Source organism: Hydractinia symbiolongicarpus, chromosome 5 (genome assembly GCF_029227915.1).
Source record: "Hydractinia symbiolongicarpus strain clone_291-10 chromosome 5, HSymV2.1, whole genome shotgun sequence".
Classification (NCBI taxonomy): domain Eukaryota; kingdom Metazoa; phylum Cnidaria; class Hydrozoa; order Anthoathecata; family Hydractiniidae; genus Hydractinia; species Hydractinia symbiolongicarpus.
In genome coordinates this window covers 6,002,315-6,019,087 of record NC_079879.1, presented here as the reverse complement: position 1 = coordinate 6,019,087, position 16,773 = coordinate 6,002,315, and the positions used below count along the sequence as shown (strand labels likewise).

The window sequence follows — 16,773 nt, the reverse complement described above, 5'->3', positions numbered from 1 at the left end:
CCTAGGAACGAGATTGTTATAACTATTTGACGTAGAAATTTTCTTGGTTAAGTGTAAAAGAGATATCTAATATTTCCTTCATTCTCTTACTATATTGAAAGATAATTACAACCTATTACCTGACTCCACATGTTTTTGTATTTGAATGACAAGCGCTAATATCACGTAAAAATGTTTCAAATTTTCCTTCGCTTCCTTTCACCACTATTTTCGAATAGGAGATAGCTACATCAAAAAAAAATATGCATTGTTATTTGGATAATAAGATATATTTTTGGTTCCTGTCTTAAGCCTTATCGTATGTTTATTAATTATAAAACTATTAATTCATTAAAGATACAATAGTGAAAGCAATTAATTTTAATTGATGAACACTCCATGCAAGCACTTTGTTGATGCTGTAAACAAAACACATGATAAAGCACGAAGTCTGAAATGTGGATCAAAGTCGAATGTTAGAAGTAAGCTTTGTTTTATCAAGTAGTGATTCTATAAACGCGCTCTTTTTTATGTTTCGTCACCTTAATCATTTAGGTGACATTGTTGTTTCAAATAGTCATTTTATGAAGATTCTACCTTCGCACAGCTGCAACAAATGATTTAATTTCACTTTGTCGAAAATTAGAAAATATTTGCGACGGAATAGTTAACTTTGGTTAAATATCTTTAGCAAAAGACCAGTCTGTTTATACATAGGGGGAAGGAGAGACTCCTTTTCTTTCTACATCTATGGATGTATTCACTGGTGACTTCATTGTTTGACTGTCCCTTCGACATCTAAATGAATTCCGTGGCAAAAAAAATATGCTAGGATTTAGAAAAGAGAGTTCTTTTACTGTGGATTTCTTCTCATGGAGACATCGTTAAGGTTATAAACTATTATCGAGTGTAGATTGATGCCTTCTGATTTATTTAAATTCATTTAAAGTCCTAGAAAGGCCTTTGTGTGAAGAAATAAATTGATAATTACTTTTTTTTCACTTAGTGATTTTAGTGTAAATAACGTCACGCTGGAATCATCTATATAATCTATGAAAATATTCCTCACACATTTCTTCCTAGCTGACTCCAATTTAAAAACAAGAACTTTCTTTATTTAGAGATCCTTCTTAAAAAATATGACACATATTTTGTTTGATTTGTTACTCGCACTGAGCTTATACCACACTGTACATAGTAAGTATGTTTTGTGCGACTTTTTTTGTTTTGTGGGTAGTAGAAGGGGGATGTTACAATATTGTTGTTATTCCAACGAATAATTACTGTAGAATCTTTCTGATATGTATTTAGATACATATTTTTATGATCTTTTTGTTTACAGCTTTAAGTAATACTTTAAATCAACCTCATGGAAGTCTTAACGTCACAATTCCGACGAAAACAACAGCAACAACAACAACAACGACAACAACAACGACAACAGCGACAACAACAACAAAAAAAATGCCCCGATCAAAATGTACGTTATTTATTATTTGTGGAAGAAATATTTTTCATTTAAAGAAATAGATTTTTGGAGAGCTTGTTGGTGTTGGACATTTTGATACAAAAACAGAAAAGAAAATTGTTAAATAAAAATTCTTCAACACAGAGTGCGCCCCACAAGAGTGGAGTGTAAGGGCGGGTGCGACTTGCTTTTATATTGTTTAAGAATGAAAGATTAAAACAAGTCAATTCTCCAAATACTATATTTGCACTAATTTTCGCGAGAATTAATCTCTCGCAAATTTTATTTCTCTCGCAAATAAGAAGAAAAAAATTGAGAGTTTTAGATAAAATTACAGATAATGCCTGTAAATCACCTTTTCGCAATTACATTTTTTTTTTTTGAAAAAAGTTTATGTTGCGCGGTAATTTTCGCGCAAAAAATTTTTGCGCTTAATTCCTGTACTACATTTTACGCACAAAAATAATTGAGTGAGTGCCTCTCCCGCTCAATTGACTATGTGCCTCTCTCGTTGAAAAGAATTTCAAAAAGTCCAAACAAATTATTGAATTTTAAGTTCTACACAATTAACAAGATTACCACTTGTGCATTTGTTAGATGCGTTTGTCTCTCAATCAGTGAAAAATATCTACAACATCACTACCTTCATCGGTGGAAAATCTCTGCTGGATTGTGAAATCATGTCTGTTTATCAGAGACCTCGGATAACGTGGATTAAAGATAGTAAACCGCTAAAAGAAAGAAATTTTAGGTAAGAGTCTGTTTTTTCCCGTCAACAATGTAGGATATCGCAACTCATTCGCTAAACGTTTTATATTGACAGGTTTTACTACGATGATCATCTAAACACAACATTTTCCTTGAAATTTGTAAACATGATGCTGACTGATGTAGGAAAATATGAATGTCTTGTTGGAAATAAAAATGAAGTGAAAATCAAGAAAACCTTTCATATTGTAATAAATGGTAAGTGTAACTCAGGACTAAAACTGTTAGCTCAACAGAGGCCCAGTAATAAATGGCAAGTGTAACTCAGGACTAAAACTGTTAGCTCAGCAGAGGCCCAGTAATAAATGGCAAGTGTAACTCAGGACTAAAACTGTTAGCTCAGCAGAGGCCCAGTAATAAATGGCAAGTGTAACTCAGGACTAAAACTGTTAGCTCAGCAGAGGCCCAGTAATTGTCAATAACAAAATCAGAGCTTCAATGCCCAAACTCGTCCCCAGGGGTTCTTGCCTTTTTGACATCAGGCAACAAACCCTAGGACGAGGATGCTTTAGTCCCGAGTTTATAAACATTGATAAGTAACCTTTGACAAGATGCGCAGAGCATTACAGAAGTAGCGCACATAATGAGTTGTAAAGAGAAACTTTTCTGTTAGGGATCTGACTCAATTTAAGTTTTTCTTTTTTCAGAACCAGAGAAGAATAAAAAATTATTTGTCAAATCGTTGGAGCCAAGAGATAGTGTGATAGAAGTTGGAGAAACAATAAAGTTGACATGCAAAGCACGTGGTGGAAACGGTAACTGATAAATTTAGTTTTGTCTAAAAACTTTTGAAACTTGAAATTGTACTCCGTTACTTTTTGTTTTAAAACCCAGACATTACTCTGCCTACTTTAATATGAAGTTCATTCTGCGACGCCTGTTAAAGTTTGTAAGATTTTCTAACGCGATTGAAATCGGATTTGTACATGCACTACCAGATTAAAATCTAATGAAAAGTTGAAAAATAATAATAAAAAGCCGAGTGAATTCCTGCTCCTTTGCATATTTGACCTGAAATTTGAACTTCTAGTAGTTTCCCGTATAAAGAACGCTATAATAAGGAGCATGAATAAATGCATACTTTTCGAGTTTTATTTCCTCAATTTGCAGAAATTTATTACCATAAAATTTTCTACAATTTAGCTACACCCATTTTTTAATACGACAATTTGTTTTTGCATTTTAGATATCCCTAAATTTTTCAGATGGGACCGCAAACCAACGAAAAATGGAAAAGATAAATCTGAAACTTTAAAAGTTGACCAATGTTCCGGGTCTAGTGTTTTGGAAATAAACAATGCAGCGGTAGGTGATTCTGGTGTATATCTTTGCTTCATTTCAAATCGAAGAGGATATGTGGTTGTCAGCACAAGAGTTACAGTCAAGGGTAGGAAAATATCTTGAATTATGTTCCTGGATTTTTAATTCCGATAAAATTTGTTGTATTGGAGATTCAAAAAAGAAGAGATGAAAAATCGAGGCCATCTCACAAAATTTGATATTTATTTTTTACCTCCTCTCCTCCTGAGAGTCCTATGAGCGTTAAAACGTTATAAAACCACACTTCCCCTTCCAACGTCGGATGGAGGTTAAGCATACTCCCTTAAAGTAGTCGCATTTAGAGGGCGGGAAATTCATTAGTGCATTGAATTATGGGTGTTTAACTGTTTTAAGCTGTCAAAACAAAATCAGAAAGGGTGTGGGTGTTTTATCCCAAAAAAAGGGAACAAATTGTTTGCTGTTATTGCACTCTTTTGTGTAAGTAACCCGATGTTTGAAAATCGACTGAAGTGAATTAATAAATGGAAAAAGAAAAATAGGAATTATAAAACGACAAGTAGATTGTTCATTTATTCGTAATAAAGTATGTTTAATTTCGCTGGATACTATCTGAACAAGCAAACATGTGAATTTGATTTTTCAAAGTGCAACAAACAACAACTTAGCAACAATTCATCTCTCAGAGGAAAATTATTAGCCATTGGGGTAGAAATATTTTATTATTTCTACCTCCATGGATTAGCCTTTAGCCTCGGCCGAAATATTGCGTTACTTAAAAGAAAACTTGTACTGATGTTAAATTATTTTTATAAATATAATATTTCTTTATTTATTTTATTAACCAGAATCATCACCAAATTATTTGGCAATTATTGTTCCCATTGTATCAATCATTCTTGTCGTAATTCTTGGTGTAGTAAGTGTGTTCTTATGGAGAATATATAAAAGGCGTGGACGAAGAAAAAGAACGCATTCCTATCATTATACAAGCACATCTGATAGCTGATTGGCCAATGATGATGTAAGCCAAGAGTGTATTGGCTAATGCAGATGTACGACTCGTTTAAAGAGTGATATAGCTTCTTTAAAAATTTAGACAAACGTCAAGAAGGAGGAAAGGAAAGAACGGAAGGGAAAATTGGATCCGACTGTTACACACAAAAAAGTGTTTTTACATAGTAGTATAACAAGAAATTGTAGAATTTTTTGTACATAAGTTAAATAAATATTTATATAATAATCAGTAGTGCAGGCGATATCTATCGGCGAAAGTGAAAATTTGGACCAAACGGGATTCGAACCAGAGACCATTAGGTTAGCGGACCACTGCTTTTCCAACGGATCTATCGGTTTAACAGTGAGACGAGTTTGCAATTGCATTTTCTCTCATTACAGTCGCACCAGGGACAAGCTTTCACTTCCACCAATCACGGCCACCTACCAAGCTGCGTGTTTCAGTACATTACCTTTTTCAGCCCATATATACTTTTGTCTTTTGTGGGTACAGTTATATACACGGATTTAGAATAAAAAATATGTATGTAAAATTATTCTCTTTAAATTTCACAAATTCAAAAAATTATTTTGATTTATTTTGGCTGGAAAATGGTATCATCTCATGATCCCAGAATTTTAGTAGATAGATGACAAAAAGTTTAAAACGAGCTTTTAACCACGATGTCGTATGCGGTAAGAATGAAGGATAAAGGACAATATATGTTCGTTGTTTGTGAGCCATACTTATTTTACCATTGGATCGCAATTGTTGGATCAACTTGCACGAATTTAGGTCGGCGTAAATTTAAGTTTGCGAATTTAGAACGCGCAAAATCATCGCTATATATGGCTAAAGATATAGTCATGTCAAAAAATTTTCCTTGGCCTACTCTAAAATTTTAAATTTAAAACAGTTTGATGATAAAAAATAGCACTAAGCCGCGCAACTTTTTTGTAAGCACTAGTTAGTAACCTGTAGATAAACTACAAACTATAAACTTGCCCGTTCTTTATTAATCGCATTCCGTGTGTCTCGCTGCTGCGGTTACCATTTTGCGTGAGAGACGGACAGACGTATACAGGTATTATAATTTTTGGGAGTATATTAGCTTTTTGTCGTAAAAAACAATTAAATTTTCTTTTCTAAGATTTTTTAAAATATTTCTTGTCGCGAGGGCATTTCATTTCACTACGAGACATATGTTTAAATACTCGCCTGTACAAACTTTTAATCTTTTTATTTACAAAGCTGTTTGATGAAGGGAGTAAACAAACCCCTCCTACAAATTTTAGTTGTTGCTAAGCGACATCGTGGACATAAACTGAAGAGTTGATAACTTTTGATAAAAATACAATTAGCTTTCTATGATTGTCAACATTTAAAGATATATATTATAGCTTTTGGCTTATAGCAAATGTTATTTAGAGAACCAAGCAGTAAAACGTCTCCACATTTTAAGATTCTAGGTTGATGACTCCGGAAAATATAATCAGGGTTTTAAACTTAAAGTTTTTATAGAGAAGTTTCTTATTCAAAAAATAGTGTGATCTTTTTTAACTCACAAAAAGATAAAATGAAAAGCCAGAAGGACAGTAGGAGCACGACATGCGTTTAAATGAATTTATTTTTTATCTTTTTCCTTGTTCTAAATTAAATAGAGTATCCATCGCTATTTCTACAAAACAAATTCTGGGAACACAATTTTTAATTCTATTTTTTTACAATTGTTACTTGGCCAAAGACGTTATATTTGCTTTCCACGGCATCTACATATTCAAAATAAGAAATTGTCATCTTTCCGTGATTCCTGTTAAAAAGGGTTTATCTAGATATTTGGTTTTCACTTGATAAAAACAAAGTGGTTTATTTATAACTTCTAAGCATGTGGTCGGCTATTAAATGACAAGCTATTAACATCTGTACGTTGTTATCTCGCTTCGATACCAACTCGGTTTTAAGTCTCCGATTTGCATCAGAAATCTACATTCCTTCATTTTTTTTTAAATTTTAAAAATGGATTATTTTCCCTCCTGTCCTTAATTTCTAGCTAGTTAGTGTGAAGCACTGTCTCATACAACACAAAAGAGTTCATGAATAGGTTCTTACCGCTTGATGACAAACTGCTGTGGGTCTAGGAACGAAGTGGCGTTAATAGACATGTATTCAATTTGAATTCCTTATAATTTATAATAATAAGATTCAATTCCATTTTTTATCCATATGTTCGTGGGTTTCTGAGCCGTTCAGTTGGCTAAATAATGCAGAATCAGGTTACAGAGAGAGAAGAGGGGGCAAGAGGTACATAGTCTCTATTTTTATACGTTTAAATTTAGCAGTTTCAAAAATTTCTTTAATCTTGCTTCTTCGACCAGAAACATTTCTTACAAAATTCTTACCTATGGTATAACCCTGTACTATAAGTTATTATACGAAATCGTGTTAAAGTCGGTATGTATTATACATGCTGTATCTTTGTTTAAAATAGTATCCGAATCACAATATTTTCCTGAGGTTTCACGAAATAGCAAACGACCCGGTTATGTACGACGAGCGATAATTTGAGGACCAGAACATGTACCCGTTGTCTGTCATGCAGACAACGGGTACATGTGACACGGAATTTCAACATAAGTTTCAGGGCTTTTCGTGTTTTATATCTACCAATCGTTCGTCGGAATCAATAGAACTGGTGACTGGGCATTGATATTTTTGGAAGGGAAGAAGTAGTTGTAGCGCTGAAGTTAAATCACTACTCTACTGAATCTTCATATCTCCATTCTTCTAAAATGTAGGTCGTCAAAAAAAGAGAAATATATTTAGAAGATTGGATGTTGCACATGCGCAAAGACATTTAATTCGCACAGATGTTACAGCAGTAAACTTGATAACGTCATATTTAACATCCGGAAAAGAATCTGGTGAAAATAAAAGATTGAAAAACTCGTTATAAAAATTTTAAAACAGAATTATTTTTATTATTTTTTAACCCGGATTAACACAAACGCGCTAATATAAACCTGGACTGTGGTTGGATGTCACACGCCCCTAAAGAAAATTATGTAGAATAATGATCATAGTAAGTAAATCCGCGGAAAGTTTTAAATAAACATATCATGTCATCGTCGCTTATTTATGGCGACATGACAAAGCTACTAGGCTCCGTCCTAACTGAAATACTATTCCCTGCGCCTTGAAGGCTCGCAAAGAAAACAAGAGGTGGCGAACTAATATTTAAAGAACAGTCTGACAATAGCAGTTGATCAATAGGCGGTTTTTGCACTTGACATGCAGTTAAAACTTTCACGTTTTGGAAACACTTCAATCATCTTTTTCTTTCAACAACAATAGATATTGCGTATTTTTCAAAGGAAGGGATCTTCCAAAAGTTTCAAAAATCTTAACTGCTTTGCAAGTCAAAAAAATGAGAACAGTTTTGTTTTCCTGGCTTTATTCATTTTACTTCTTACCATTTGACTTAGCAGTGACACCGACGTTTGATTCTCACATTTTTTGTTCACTTTGTATGTTAGAATATGTATTTCACTAGGAGCTGTTTCTACGATTTTGAAGAGGGAAAATGTGACATCTTTAAGCCGAGCACGCAGTTTAAACGGTAACTTAATATATTCGTTTATAGCAATCTCGTCCCCAGGCCTCATCTACGCCTATGATATTCTGACGGCACGACTTCGTAATAACGTAATTAGGCGTGGACGATCCCTGGGGACGAGGTTGGTTTATAAGATATTAAAATGGCAGTCATGTTACAGTACAACTTTGACAAGCAATTGGCATTATTCGAGACATTTATTTATTCATTCATATCATTCATTCATTCATTCATTCAAATTTATTTACATCATTGATTTATTTATTTAATCATTCATTCACATCATTGATTCATTTATTCATTTTGGCAGCTTCAGAGATTTATAACCAAGTTAAACAATTTTTTAACTTTTCTTGCAAGCTTACACGAGCCATTGTTCTAAATTTGATATGACTAGACATTGATGTATATTACCCTATCGTGATGAAACCTACAAGTAATAAAAAACTGACCCGCTGTTTGCCTAAAAGGATTTAACAGATGGAAAGAAATCAATTTAATCTTGCTCTCTTTAACAAAAATGTCGAATATTTGCATTTTATGCCGGTGCTGTGACTACCATTACTTATTTTGACGTCATTGCTGGCCGGATTTAGGTATCAAAAACAGATTGTATGGTGTTTTTATTTAAAGACGACCGCCATGAAAGCTGTCTGACCTATTTATTAATACATATCTGAAGGCTTAAGTCAAAAGAAAAACTTTTTTAACACAAATTTGTAAATTAAAAAAAAGGATAAAAAACGCTTGTATTGATACAAGGGTTTTTGTATACACTTGTACTTGTCCATATCTCTCTTAAGGTCTCATTCACCCTGCTTTTTCTAGTGCTAGGATCAATTTTTTCCATCTCTATAATAATAACCGTTGTCCGTCTGTCTGTTTCTAACGGTGTTAACCACGCACGAAATCTTAGGGTTATAAATAACAAATGCCATACATTTTTGTCAACTTTGCTGCGACGGGAGAATTCCCGTGGATTTTCCACGGGCTAACGACTGGTTATCACATATTTTCCTTATAAAAAAACTGACTATTTTTTTCGTGACTGAAGTGAAATTAAGTTAAACTTGTATTCAACTGACTATTGATGGAAGCTTGACGACAACAGTGTCGATGGAAGCTTGACGACAACAGTGTCGATGGAAGCTTGACGACAACAGTGTCGATGGAAGCTTGACGACAACTGTATCGATGGAAGCTTGACGACAACACTGTCGATGGAAGCTTGACGATAAAAGTGTCGATGGAAGCTTGAAGACAACAGTGTCGATGGAAGCTTGAAGATAACAGTGTCGATGGAAGCTTGACGACAACAGTGTCGATGGAAGCTTGACGACAACTGTGTCGATGGAAGCTTGATGATAACAGTGTCGATGGAAGCTTGACGACAACTGTGTCGATGGAAGCTTGAAGACAACAGTGTCGATGGAAGCTTGACGACAACACTGTCGATGGAAGCTTGACGATAAAAGTGTCGATGGAAGCTTGAAGACAACAGTGTCGAAAGAAATTAGACGATAACAGCGTCGATGGAAGCTTGACGACAACTGTGTCGATGGAAGCTTGACGACAACTGTGTCGATGGAAGCTTGAAGACAACAGTGTCGATGGAAGCTTGAAGACAACTGTATCGATGGAAGCTTGAAGACAACAGTGTCGATGGAAGCTTGAAGACAACTGTGTCAATGGAAGCTTGAAGACAACAGTGTCGATGGAAGCTTGACGACAACTGTGTCGATGGAAGCTTGGCGATAAAAGTGTCGAAAGAAATTAGACGATAACAGCGTCGAAAGAAACTTAACGACAACAGTGTCAATGACATTTGAATAAACAGTTGGTTTTATAACTAAAAACTTGAATTGAAAAATGTGGTCCAGGTCAGCATGGGAAAGCCAACTTTGAAAGGCCTTTTGTTGATTAATCTATATTTAGTAAAGGGCTGACTAATGCTTAATCCCAACATAGGGTGCATTGTTTCCCAACATGACACGTATTACATTGTTGTTATTAAAACCTTTTGAAACGAATTTTCAAAATGAATACATTAATGCATGATGTTGATTAGCGTCTTTTAAGATTAAATCAAAAAGTTAAACATTAGAAATGACCGCTCGTTAAAACTAATTAAATTGATTTTTCTTGTAATCAAGGACACCTATGAATTTTTAAACAGTCTAGAGTTTTCTCCCATGTTAAAAATACATTCAAGGTTTCGTAGTCTAAGTTTAGAGTGATCTCTACATGGAAACGAGGTTGTTTACAGAAAACGTGACTTTCAATTAACATCCTCAGCGTGTACTGTGACAAAACATCATTAACAGGTTTCCGTTGCTCTGTGTGTGATCTGCGCCTCCTGGTGTAAGAGATAAACGAGAATGGTGAAGATAAAATAAGCAGGAACTTACTGGAGACTTCAAAATATGTTCTGAGGGATAGTCCACTAGATTTTTTGAAGTGATTATAGCAAAACACCCAGCGCACTTAAATCAATAAAAAATTTAAAAAATTACGCGTTTCTTTATTGAATTTCATAGACTGAAAGAGGAATTTTAATCAATTAATGTTTGACACAGAAGTGATGTAAGAGTTTTTTTAAAGCTAGCTCACGCGTAAAACAACATCCAAGTTACTAGTTCTCTAGTTCTAACATTAATTGCTCAGTTTACATCTCCAAAATCCACTTCTTTGGATAAATGGACAGAAACGTGCAAAGGCATCCATATCTGACGAACAACATGCCGCTCTGGTAGTTTAGCATCATTTATTATCTAAAAATAACAAAAATAGTTTCGTTGCATGTGTGGTATAAAACGTCTAATGTAATTAAGGTTGCTAATTAAGTAACCATAGACTTAACGAGATACAATTTAGAAGAACACAATAACATAAAAATCATTCTAATAATAAACATTTAAAACGAATAAAAGAACAGGAAGGAGTAAATTCGATCCCAATGTCCAAAAGCTACTATTATCCAAAAGTAGCTTGGGGAAGAAGTTGGTGTTTATTGTATTCACGATCGCGATGTTGGCATTTAAGTTGAAACTGTCATATTTAGAAGTTGGTAGTGAATATTAAAACAGAGGAAACTGGGTACGAAGTCGTACCACATTATGTTCTAATTGCAATTACACAGGACATATTATTGAAGGCTAGTGATCAAACAAAGTTGTTGAGAGCTAGATACAGCTGGTTCAGATGACGTTAAAGTTTGTTACTATAATAAATCTGTAGACGTAATGAAGATGGACACGATGTTGAATGAAAACGTAAAAATAAGTAGGTTGGATATTGTTGTTGTTATTGTTATTGTTGTTGTTATTGTTGTTGTTGTTGTTGTTGTTATTGTTGTTGATGTTGTTGTTATTAATAATGTTCTTGTTTCCTCAGAGCTTTTAAACTGCAGGTTCATCGCGACTGATTGATTACTTATCTTTGTGTTTTCCATGCGTTGTTGTAGCTGGGTTTCCAGTACTTAAATATTTTCATTTTGTCTCTATTTCGCCCTATGATTTAATTAACCATGACGGGGTGTGAGATATCTTAGGATGTCTATTTCTTCCATCAAACTTCGAGATAAAATGAAAGTTGTAGGTATGGTTCTTACAACTAAGAACAGGAAAGAAAGCATTTGAATAAAATGTATGCATGATAGGTGGGTGGTTCAGCCTTCATTAAGTCTTTCTTTACTTAGCGTTGTGGCTGAAGAATTACCTATCGTTAACGACAACATAGAAAGTAGGCAGGACTTACAGCTAAAGATTAAAACGAAAATCGCGCTAGTTATACCTACGCACGAACGAAATTTATCCACGCATATTCTAAAACAAACATCTTTCTATATGTTAGAATTATTGTTTTATAAAATTCAATAAAGGAAATTTCTTTCGTGACAATTTTTCAGTCTCCACTGGGTGTTCTTCAAATTTAACAATGTGTTTGTTAAAATCACAGTGACCAAAATAAAAAGAAAATTGGATTAAATTTGAACAGAAAAGGGATTCAATTCTTTTAGGCAATAGGTTTTCTTTCAGACAAATGAAAACGAAATTTCTGCAGATGGTTCTCTCTTGCAGAAACAACGAAAAAATAGATTATAATTGTTCTCATAGCAACCGATAAACTTCCAGGGATGCGTTTATTGTTGTTGCTCAAATCAAGAAAATGTCTCTGTCAGAAAAAACGTTTTAAAAAATTTCATTTTTTGCTCTGTAAGTTGTTAATTTTTTTGTTGTGTATAATGTATTGTTGCTTGTCAGATTATCACTTTTCGCGCATTTTTCACTTTTCGCGCTTTTTTCAGTTTTTTTCTTTTTTCAGTTTTTTCTCAATCTTCGCGCCATAATTAGTTTGCGCACTTATTTTGGCTAGAATTAAAATGTACGCGATAGCGAAGTTTTTTTCTCGTCAGGTTTATAAGGCATGAAAATATGTGTCGTTCAGTAGGCATGAAAATATGTGTCGTTCTAGTAGGCATAATAATATGTGTCGTTCAGTAGGCATGAAAATATGTGTCGTTCAGTAGGCACGAACATATGTGTCGTTTAGATTTCCTTACAAATTAGTCTATCGTGTTGCTATGGTGATAGCGTCAAAATACGATGTAATTAGGAGAATGGGTACTAGTTCTAACGTCACAACCATCAGGGTGGTATGCTTATTAACATTCTTGACCCAAATCTTCAAAAGTACTTAAAATTATGTAATGCTAATTACTCACATGGTATGAACCTGATTAAACCAACCTCGTACTCAACCGTCTGCTCTACATACCAGGATTAACTGTAATTAGTTGCATAACGAGGCGACAAATTCTAAAACGTCAATTAAAAACTAAAAACCTGCTGAAAGCAGTGACCGTCTGCACACCCGCAATTTTCGCCTAACAAATTGGTCTGGAAACGAGGGTGATGAGTTACACTCTATATTTAGTACTCTTATAAACTATTTTCTTTATCTTTGTTTGAAATGACATATTCTATATTTAGATAATTTCCAAGTAAAGATACGCACTGGGCGTGTACCGACAACCGCCCTTCCACAAGCAGGAGATTTTCTCCACATTCTACCAAAGAGAGAAACGTCATTAGTTAAAGAATATTACGTAAGTAGCTGTTTGATTTTATGCTAAAAATAAAAAATCTTACCTAAGAAAGACTATTCCTTTGAACAAGACTAAATTTTTGCGTTGGCAGACGCAAACTAATGCCCTACCATTACTCATGGATTTATATTGTTAGAATATGAGGCGACGTCACTCCAACGTCAAGCCAAGTTGTAAAATAAATTGGAAAGCTAAAAATATGGAAGAAGATAGAATACATTTTTAATATGATGATAAAAATAAATGAAATTTAAAGTGGGTTCAGAGCAAGTAAATTGAATCTTTTTTAACTTTTCTATATTTATAATCACAGATTTTTGCGCGTAACATTTACGACAAATTTGTTTTTTTATATCTAACTTGAACATAATATAATGAGGGGGGGGCCGGGTACGAGATTTGTTTCAAAATATTTTTCATGTGTGATATTATTTTTAAATGTACTCACGATATCTTCATTGTCTTGATTGAATTAATTGTCATAACCTAAAGCCACACGGCATTATTTTGACGGAATATTTTTGTTTTAAAAATAATAGATTTGAAAGCATTCATTTATTAACATAATATTTTACTTATTGTTGACGTTTTAACAATTGAATTAAAAACTGTTAAAAGTCTGTTGAACAACTTCATTTGAGTTAGTGGAAAACCAAACGATATCTCTTGAGCTTGTATCTATGGCTCGTATAATGTGTACTAAAGTAAGACAATGTCTTCTTTAATCGAGAATGACTAAAATATTACTTAAGTTGTTCTCTTGAGATATTTATTCACACATTTCAATTTTTATATAAATTCGTGTTTTAAGTAATATATTTATTGATTTTCTTATAGTACGAAGAAATTGAAAATTTGTCTCTCAGCGAACGTGAAATGTGGTTAGGTCAACAGTTCACGCTCTTCGAGCAAGAAGTTCGAAAATTTTTTAATGACAAGGAAAACTTCATAGAAGAGTTTCACAAAAAACTGCGCAAAGTAACAAGACGGTGGGCTTCTTGGAACCACAAAAATTTTGGACCAGTGACGTCAAGAGAGTAAGTTTTTTCTTTAAATTTTTTAATATGATGCACGGATCACCCTCGTCCCCAGAGTTTGTTGCCCATGTCAAAGCCGGTAGCGCTTACTTGACGGCTAAACAAGCCGCCCGCCCCGATGTCAAAATGGCAAAAAACCCTGGGGACGAGTTTAATGCACAAATAATTCGAAAATAAGGTAAAAATGCAATTCGTGGAAGTATCGAGAAATAACGACTTTGTTCTCAAGAAAATTTACCTTTCTGATATGTCTTTCATTCACACTAGTCACATTTCAAAAAAACGAAGCCCTGGAAACGAAATGGAGAAAGTAACGCCTTTTTCCCCAGGACTTTTGTTGCAGGCAGCATCTCATCTTACACTTCCGTGAATAAGTTGAATTTTCAGACATGTTTTTCATATTCAAATAGGTGTTTATAATCTAAAAAGTCCTGGGGACAAGGTTGGTAGTATACTCGTCCATTTTGGTGTGGACTTTCTTATAAAAAACACGAGACAAATCTTTAAGAATCCACGCTGGTAAACACAAAGAAACCCAACAACAACAATATTAATAACAGATATTTTCATCAAATTTATTATGTTTAGGCGATAAATGCCATTGTTTGTAACCACGTGTTTTTCTTGTACCAGCTTTTTCGTTAAACAAAAACATTGTATCACAGAGTCACCCGCTAAATGTAAATAAATTAGATGAAAGCATGAAACGATAAAATAATTAAATATATCAAATCCTTTTTTCATAAAAATCCAAAGTTTAACAAATTTCATTACCTTTGGGACATTTCATAATTTCTCGAAATTACTGACAATAGATTACATGTGTATTTAGAAATTTTAATTTTTGTTAAGTGTTTTACAATATCAAATAATTTTTATATTGTTTCTTTAGACAAGTTAGAGAGTTATTAGTTTGGACTCGACAGAATCAGCCGAAATATGGCCATTCAACTGACGTAGAAGACATAGATCGTTTAGAGGAATTCGAAAGTTACTGTAAAAAATCTACAAGATTATTGCAAACATTCCGACAAGATATATACAGACCGCTTTGTGATTTTTTCAGCGGAGACGACGCAGATTCGATCATTAAAGAAATTAAATTGCTAGAAAAGTGCGTTCAAAGGTGGGAAGCGTTACTACAGTTTTCGCCCATTAACGAAAAATTATTTAGTCGACACAGCGAAAAAATTGTAACTAATGCTACCAGATTCCTAACGACAGACCCCGACTGTGTTCTACGCTTGATACCGGATTTACACGAAAAACAGATCGAAGCATTACGACTTGCGCGTAAGTGGAGACTGATCGTAAAATCGAAAGACATTCAACGACGTGGAACGTACGTTCTTTCTCCTAAAACTTTGGATAAGCGAGAAAATATGTCGCGACCAAGAGTTCTTGCGGTTAGGCAAGAGAACTTAGAAAATAATCGCGGTAGGTCTTACGATGACATAAACGAGGAGTTACGAAACACGCAACTAAAATATCGTGAAACAACTATGGAGTTAGACAAAACAAAAAATAAATGCAGCTCGTATGAAAACGAGATTCGATCGCGTACTCGCGAGTGTGGAAAATTGAAAGAAGAACTAAAACAGATCAACGAAAATCGAAAGGCTATCGAGTTTAAAGTAAACGAGTCACAAATCTCACACAATTCAAGTATATATGCTTTAACAGAGAGTAGTGAGAGTTTTCGCGATAAGTTATGGCATAAAGAACTCGAAAGTGTGAAAATAAAATACAGTACACAAAAAATAAAACTGATGAATGCTCGCAAACAAATCGAGTCGTTAAATAAACAACTGGAATCGTCGCAACAAAAATATGAACATCTAGGCACCAAAGTGGACACAACTTCTGCTAAATGTAATAAACTAGAAGAACAATTAGAATTGGCGCGAAAAAATATTCAAACTCAAGGCAACATGGTAGATGCGCTGCAACATCAATGCTACACTCTAAAACAAGACTTAGATCAAAGTAACATAAAGAAAGGAGAGTTGTACAACGAGTTGAATTCAACTCTCGAAAGATGTAAAACAGTGGAAACTGATTTGCTACGCGCTAGAGGTAGATGTAACGAGTTAGAACAAGAAGCCGGTAGACGAGGATCGCGCGAAGAAATACTTGAAAGAGAAAACGCGCAGTTACGTCATATTTTAGAAACACAAACCAAACGTCGTCGCTCTCATGAGGAAACATTACTGAATCAAAAACCAGCACCAAAATCACCAAACAAGAAGGACTGTATATTTCCCGATATCAATGCTGGTCGTTCCTTTTGAGTATAACTTTTTTGCTGCATTTTGTATTGACTTTTCCTATTTATCATTTGCATTTTTAGAATTCTATATGATAGAAATATCAGACTTGTATATAAAATTATAAAAACAATTAAATTTATATTACTTTAAAGTGTTTCGATAATTAATCCGGCTTTTTAAATTTTATTCGATAAACACGTGGCTACCAAAATTAATGATGATTTTTAGCAAAACAAACTTACAGATTGGTAGTCTG

At 34.0% G+C, this 16,773-nt stretch overlaps 2 protein-coding genes across 3 annotated transcripts; both read left to right on the top strand.

Annotated features, from left to right (window-relative positions):
* Window positions 1-316: 316 nt before the first annotated feature.
* LOC130644416 (hemicentin-1-like) lies at window positions 317-5,078 on the top strand. The gene is made up of 8 exons (XM_057450013.1): window positions 317-461; window positions 1,101-1,176; window positions 1,322-1,459; window positions 2,045-2,198; window positions 2,271-2,413; window positions 2,863-2,970; window positions 3,402-3,602; window positions 4,342-5,078. The coding sequence occupies exons 1-8, from the start codon at window positions 453-455 to the stop codon at window positions 4,500-4,502; spliced, it is 990 nt and encodes a 329-aa protein (XP_057305996.1). The 5' UTR covers window positions 317-452; the 3' UTR covers window positions 4,503-5,078.
* Window positions 5,079-11,247: 6,169 nt separating this feature from the next.
* On the top strand, window positions 11,248-16,668 carry LOC130644415 (myosin-11-like). 2 transcript variants are annotated; one of them, XM_057450012.1, is made up of 4 exons: window positions 11,248-11,385; window positions 13,095-13,210; window positions 14,048-14,247; window positions 15,140-16,668. In XM_057450012.1, the coding sequence occupies exons 1-4, from the start codon at window positions 11,346-11,348 to the stop codon at window positions 16,536-16,538; spliced, it is 1,755 nt and encodes a 584-aa protein (XP_057305995.1). In that variant the 5' UTR covers window positions 11,248-11,345; the 3' UTR covers window positions 16,539-16,668. The 2 variants fall into 2 exon arrangements, with proteins under 2 accessions (XP_057305995.1, XP_057305994.1); XM_057450011.1 differs by lacking the exon at window positions 11,248-11,385 and adding an exon at window positions 12,230-12,317.
* Window positions 16,669-16,773: the final 105 nt, after the last annotated feature.